The sequence below is a fragment of the Telmatherina bonti genome (genome assembly GCF_933228915.1).
Source record: "Telmatherina bonti genome assembly, chromosome: 6".
Taxonomy (NCBI): Eukaryota; Metazoa; Chordata; class Actinopteri; order Atheriniformes; family Telmatherinidae; genus Telmatherina; species Telmatherina bonti.
Window position 1 is genome coordinate 11,967,401 of NC_136624.1, and position 7,506 is coordinate 11,974,906.

A 7,506-nucleotide genomic window follows, 5' to 3' on the forward strand; every position below is an offset into this window, starting at 1 on the left:
TCACAGCAAGAAGGTCACTGGTTCAATCCTTGGCTGGTTTGGTCAGTGGCCTTTCTGTGTGGAGTTTGCATGTTCTCCCTGTGTATGCGTGGGTTCTCTCCAGGTACTCCAGCTTCCTCCCACCTTCCAAAACACATGCATGATAGGTTAATTGGTCACTCTAAATTGCCCCTAGGAGTGAGTGTGAGTGTGGTTGTTCATCTCTCTGTGTGTGGCCCTGCAATGGACTGGTGAGCTGTCCAGGGTGTACCCTGCCTGTTGCCCAAAGCCAGCTGGGATAGGCTCCAGCTTCCCCGCGACCCTGAATTGGAATAAGCAGTTTGGAAAATGAATGAATGAATAAGTTACTGATCTTTGAAAGTGGACCAAGCTGTGTGTATATACATTTGTAAGTAGGTGGGTATATAGGTGTATGCATTGATCTCTTTCTGTTTTCTTTTCTGTTCTTTTTCTGTCCCTTTTCTATCCTCTCCGGTCCGGTCCAGCAGCATAAACTCTGTAATACGTACAATCATCCAAAACAAATAGAAAAATAAAATAAGAATCCAGAAATACTTGGGGATCATTATATCTATAAAAGCTCCCCATGGCAAAATAAATTTGCTCAGCAGAACACAGCATCCAGAACATCAGTCTGCTTGCTTAAATGCTGGACAAGACAATTAAACAAAAAAAGAGAGAGAGCGAAAAAAAGAAAGCAGACCAAGCTCTGAAAGGAGCCCTCAAACTATGAAATCTTTAAGATTCAATTCAACTTTATTTGTATAGTTCCAGTTCATTGCAAGGTCATCTCAGGACACTTTGCAAACAAACCAATTCATTGTTATACTATCTGTGCTCGTGGAACAGTCCTCATCAGAGTCTCTCAATTATCACAAAAGTACAGCAGAATAATGAAACTATGGGGTTTGTTACAAATGGTCCAACATTTACACACATACTAGCACAACAAAAAGTTTCTTAAAATAGGTTTATTTGATACAGCTTTTTTATCAGATGTACATGGTTTTGGGATGTCCCACTCGTGTATTAAAATTATGCTAAATTAAAAGTATTTTATATGATTTTTTTGTCCATAACGACTGATTTGAACAGTTCCTATTATAGTTACAGTGATGTGAAAAGGTATCTGGAAAGCTTTTTCCCCTTAATCAATAAAATAACTATTTACAAGCTGGATGTTGTATTTGCTCAGGTTATGTTTGTCTAATATTAAAGTTTGAGAGATGATCTGAAACATTTAAGTGTGACAAATTTGCAAAAGCATAACAAATCAGGAAGTGTGCAAATACTTTTTCTGAGCACTGTATATTCTAAATATGTTTCATTTTCAGAATAGTTGTCCCTGAAATCATTGTCCACCCTCACAGCCAACAGTTCGATGTCCCTTGTGCATATCTTCTCCTTGACAGTAACATGTCCAGGATGACACCAAACCTGGTTAACCAGCACTGCAATTCCCCCAGCCTTTAGCTTTCCGCTGTGTTGTCTACTGCGGTCTGCACGGACCATTTTAAAGTCCGGTACAGACACATTACAGTCAGGGATGTGTTCATGCAGCCATGTCTCGGTTAAGCACATAATACTGCACTCTCTGTATTCCTTCTGAGACCTTGTTAGCATCTCAAGCTCGTCCGTTTTGTTAGCTAGCGATCTCACATTACCCATTAAGACAGTCGACAGAAATGGTTTAAATCTCCATCGCTTTCTCCGCTGTCTGACTCCCGCTCTGCATCCTCTTCTCTTTCTTTTCAACTCCATCGTGATTTGATGTGTTGTTTCGCTGATAATCCTGATTTGGGAGAGTTTAATTAGTTGATCCTGATTGTAAACAGGTCTTTCGTTGCCATAGAGACTCATCATAACAACTTTTGAAAGAGCCAAAGATATGCAGAATATCTTCCTTGCAGCACACCCTCTGAACCGGCATGAAATCCTCAGAAAAAAAGACCTAATTTGAGGTAATATCTATGTGAGAAAAGTTTGTACTTTAAAAAAAATCAAGATAGCAGGTCAGAGCTACTACAATTTGCTGCCATCATCCATTATCCTGAGCATTCGCAAAGCACTGGGTGACAGTGGAGAGAAACAAAACCCCTTTTGACATGAAAACCTCAGACAGATTCTGGCTCATGCAAAACAGCCATCTGACTGGACAGTTTCAGGTAGAGAGGCAGGAAAGAGTGGTCAACAGACATTACAACTTATACACAGGGACACCTGGTGAGAAAGTAGGGATTTCAAAAACACAGGAAAGATGTAATTATCCTTGTGCAAGCAGGTATAAGGTTCATTGGTGACTGATAGGCCCATGTAAGAAGATTAGGAGGGGGGTGGGCTTGTTGAATTTTGGACACATCATCACTCTTAGGGTGTTTCAGCCTTTTACACTTTACAGCCTCACCAGAGGCGCCCGGCTACAGGGTGATGAAACCTGAGCCTGCCTCCCATGCCTAGTTATAGCTTTAGCTAAAAGAGCATACTATTAGACTTTCTATGTGTGGGCCCAAGAAGATCCTTCATCTTCATCCAAGGCTACTGGCTGCTTCTTCCTGCTGATTCTGAGGCAGTTTTAATGGTTGATAGCAGGCTCTGACCCCTGACTCCAAGGTTTCTTTGCAGTTTGGTGGTAGATGTTGCCACAAACCCCCTGGACCAACCCCCACTGGGCGAACTTCAGTTTTCCAGCTGTGTTGTTGTGCTTCAGCAGCTAGCTCTGCATAGCGCAGAGAAAAAATACAAATAAATGATGCCAATAATGTTGTAAGTTTATACATGGAAAATAAAGAGAGATGAAAATGGAAGGAAGTCCATCATGGGATGTTGCTCAACTGTCAAAGCCAATGCTTACCATAACTAAGGGATGGCTTTATTACCCCTAACTTCAAGATTATCAACAATGAAGGTTTTAAGCTTATTCTTAAAGGTAGAGAGGGTGCCTGCCTCCTGAAGCCAAACTGAGAGCTGATTTCACAGAGAGGGCTCTGACAACTGAAGGTTCTTCTTCCCATCATATTTGTAGAACCTTGGACTCAGCCAGGCTTCTCTGCACCGTCTACAGCTTGTGCAGAATGCAGCTGCCCGCCTTCTCACCAACACACGCAAACATGACCATATCTCCCCTGTACTGTTCTCTTTACACTGGCTCCCGGTTCAGTTCAGAATTCAATTCAAAATCCTTCTGTTTGTTTTCTGCTCCGCCTTGCACCTCCGTACCTTTGTGACCTCCTGACTCCTCACCAGCCCAGCAGAGCCCTGCGCTCCTCTGATCAGCACCTCCTGGTGGTCCCTCAGTCTAGGTGTAAACAGTGGGGCGATCGGGCCTTCGCAGTGGCAGGGCCCAAACTCTGGAACTCTCTGCCTCTGGAGTTACGCTCCATCATGGACCTGCCTCTGTTTAAGGCCAGGCTAAAGACTCATCTGTTTAGATCAGCCTTTGGCTGTTGAGATTTTTACATGTGAATGAACTGCTATTTTATATTTTTTACTTGTTTTTATCTTTGTTCAGCACTTTGGTCAACTAAGGTTGTTGTAAAGCGCTTTATAAATAAAATTTGATTGATTGATTGATTGATTTAGGAACCGCAATTAAACCTGCAGTCTGAAAGTGAAGAGCTCTGATTGGAAAATCTGGAACTATGAGGACTTTAGGATTAAATATACCTTTATTACAGAGCTTTATATTAAAGGAAAAGAACCTTAAATTCTCTTCTGAATTATGCAGGGAGCCAATGAAGTTAAGATCAAATTAGAGAAATATGTCTTCTGTTTAATTCTCATCTAAACCCTTGTTTCTTTTCATGTCCTGTTGACCAGAACAAAGCGAAACCCCATGTTGGGGTTTGAATACTTTACAGTCTGCTCATGTTGATGGTTTAAATCTGCAGGTAAGAATGTAAACCTGTTTATTATTAACTTTGACGGCTTTTGACAGACTGACCTCTGAACTCTGGATAGTAAAATGCCTGAATTTCAACTGAGGAAGCAACATTTATTTATCCAATAAAGTTTCATCCCTCATCTGACTCACCCAAGACAAAGCAGGAACCAGTCAACCAACCAGTTCATGGTCTCTACAAACACACAGACGATCAGATTCACCTCCAGCTTCCTCTGACTGAGTCCAGCTACAGGATAGAAAAGAGGGAAACTTCAAACTGCTACCAGTCCACATACTGAAGGTGAGTCTGAGCAAAACACCAGTTTGATGGAGTTAGCAGAGGAGGGAGGGCAGCCATGACTGACTGGTCTTTCTGTCTGCTGTGTTTTCCGTTTCACTCTCAGACTAAATGGCTTCCAGATCAGAGGAGGATCTCTGCTGTCCGATCTGTCAGGACATCTTCAGAGACCCTGTTGTTCTGTCATGTAGCCACAGCTTCTGTAGAGACTGTCTGAAGAACTGGTGGACACAGAAACCCACACGCGAATGTCCAGTTTGTAAGAGAAGATCATCAAAGTCTGAACCTCCTTTAAACTTGTCATTAAAGAGTCTGTGTGAGTCCTTCTTACAGGAGAGAGATCAGAAAGCTTCAGAAGGCTTCTGCCATCTGCACTCTGAGAAACTCAAACTCTTCTGTCTGGACCACCAGCAGCCAGTGTGTCTCGTCTGCAGAGATTCAGAAAAACACACCAACCACAGATTCAGACCCATCGATGAAGTTGCACCACAGCACAGGAGGGAACTTCAGGAAACTCTGGAACCATTAAAGAAGAAACTGGAGATCCAGAAGGAAATTCAGAAGGAGTTTGATCAAACAGCAGAACACATTAAGGTCCAGGCCCGACACACAGAGAGGCAGATTAAGGAGCAGTTTAAGAAGCTTCATCAGTTTCTAGCAGAGGAAGAGGAGGCCAGGCTGGCTGCACTGAGGGAGGAAGAGGAGCAGAAGAGTGGGATGATGAAGGAGAAGATGGAGGCTCTGAGCAGAGACATAGCAGCTCTTTCAGACACAGTCAGAACCACAGAGGAGGAGCTGAGAGCTGCAGACGTCTCATTCCTGAACAACTACAAGGCTGCAGTGGAAAGAGTCCAGCGCTGCCCCCTGCTGGTTGATCCACAGCTGCACTCTGGAGCTCTGATAGACCAGGTCAAACATCTGGGCAACCTGGCCTTCAACATCTGGAACAACATGAAGGACCTGGTCTGCTACACCCCCATCATTCTGGACCCAAACACTGCTGGTACAAAACTCATCCTGTCTGAAGATCTGACCAGTGTGAAAGTAGGAGAGAAACAGAACCTTCCTGATAATCCAGAGAGGACTGTTTTTTATACTGTCCTGAGTTCGGAGGGTTTTAACTCAGGAACTCACAGCTGGGTTGTGGAGTTTGGAGACGGTAAAAGCTGGGCTCTGGGTGTGTTAGCAGAGTCTATAAAAAGGAAGGGAAACATGCGCTCTGGATTATGGACAATAGGGTTCTATCAAGGTAAATACTCAGCAGCATCTCCAGGTTCCCGCATTATTCTTCCAGCTCAGAAGAAGCTGCAGAGGATCAGAGTGAATCTGGACTGGAAGAGAGGAAAATTGCTGTTCTCTGTTCCTGATACTAACGCACACATACACACCTTCACACACACTTTCACTGAGAGGATGTTTCCATTCATATACACTGATGATGAAGTGCAGATTTTACCTGTAAAGGTCTCTGTGATGAAACAGCAGCACTGATTTGTTCCGTATGAATCAGGAATCACTGATCTCAAAAGTTGAAAGAAGCCAGTGGATCAGTATAAATATGGATCTGTTTGATAAAGAGAAATGCTTTATCTCAATCTAGATAGATTTCTGATGTTAATTCTGCTTTAAATGCCATGTTCACTTTAATTTGATCAGTTTCTGGTTTATAAACTGCTTTGATGCTACAAGCTCAAATTTAAGGTCTGACAAAGTGTGTTTTTCATGCATAATTTTAGTTGTAAAAATGTTCAGATTTGTTTATAAACATGTTTAACCTTCGTGTTCTTAGCAGAGAAGACTGCGTTTCCAATTTTAAACTGTTTAAAATAAATATGCATAAATTCAGTCTGGATCTGCCTGCTGTGTTTATGTTAAGGCAACTTCACTCAACCAAAACACAAGATGCAGAAAACACCACAGTGTGGACATTCACACACATATAAATCATAAAAAATGAAACCAACCTGCATGAATCTGTAGATCAGGCGTGTTCAGTTTGTCCATAATCTAGCAGGTTTCCTATGCAGCCCTGATTCAACACACCTGTATCAAAATTAATGTATCTAACAGCCTTTCAGGTTCTGCACAGAGACTTTAAGCTGTGTTGGAGCAGGGATACATGGAACACCTGCAGACAACAAATGGACTGAATTTATTCCCACAGAACAGATTTTAAATGATGTATACACAAAAAGGAATGGAAGCTTTATTTGTTACTTAACCCCTGAATTTCTAAGAGTTGTTTTCCCTCTGGATTTTTTTTTTTTTTTTTAAATTTATTTTCTCCCCTTTCTTTTCTTTTTTGTCTTTATGCAGGTATGTACGGGTCTGTGAGTGAACAAAGTATGAAACTATTGTTGGTTTAATATGTGAGGGTAAAAGTATCCAAATGTAAAGGTGTATTTAGGGCAGCATAATTAAGAATATGTTAGTAAATATGTGGATGTGTGTATACGTATATGTATGGATGAGTGTACATGTATGGATATATGTACATGTGTGGATGAGGACATGTATACAAGAGTAAATATTGACTAAAAATATGGATTAAGTGGACACACATATCTATATCTATATACATACAAGTAAAAAGGTGTAAGAATGAATATATGAATTCTGCTTGTTTAGTTGCAGTTTCTTTCTGTTGTTCTCACCCGATTCTCACAGGTGGGAGTGGGGGAGGTTCATGGAGGGATGTAAGATGCTATTGTTTATCTGGAATCCTCACTCCATATAAAACTAAAAAAAAAAGAAAAAAAAAAAAAAAGGAAAGTATGAAGAACTGCAGCCTTCATAGGACCAAATAGAGTACCTCTGCTGTAGATCATTAAAAGAAAAAATATAAAGCAGAAAAGGAAACAAAGTTGAAATATAAAAAGATAAAAGAAGACAATAAAGCCTGGTTGGTATTACAGGACCAGTGAGTTAAACATAAACTCTGAAACTTTTTAACTTATTCTTAACCATTTAAGGTCCAACCCAGAAAAAAATGGCAAGAATTTGTTTTGTATATGAGGTTATTTGGCCTTTTCACTCGATGTAAAAAAAACCAAAAAAAAAAACCTTTGGAAAACAGCTGAATCTTATTATAGTTTCTTTATTCAGTACTTTCTAGAGAGTACACTTACTTTTCATCTGTCCACCACTCATACTCCAGAATAGACTACTTCCTCACTAACAGCTCTATGATGAACAGTATCTCAGAAACTAAAATCCATTCCATCACTATCAGTGATCACGCACCAGTATCATTTACCCTAATGAATAAGAAAACTAAACCATCTTATAGCAAATGGAGACTTAATACATCATTACTAAAAGATCCTGA

General features: G+C 40.8%; 1 protein-coding gene across 1 annotated transcript; it reads left to right on the forward strand.

The window, feature by feature from the left end:
- Positions 1–4,271: 4,271 nt before the first annotated feature.
- On the forward strand, positions 4,272–5,669 carry LOC306757765 (nuclear factor 7, ovary-like; the record flags this gene model as incomplete). The annotated part of the gene is made up of 1 exon (XM_079242894.1): positions 4,272–5,669. Exon 1 carries the CDS (start codon positions 4,290–4,292, stop codon positions 5,667–5,669), a length of 1,380 nt encoding a protein of 459 aa, XP_079099020.1. The 5' UTR covers positions 4,272–4,289.
- Between the last annotated feature and the right edge of the window lie 1,837 nt (positions 5,670–7,506).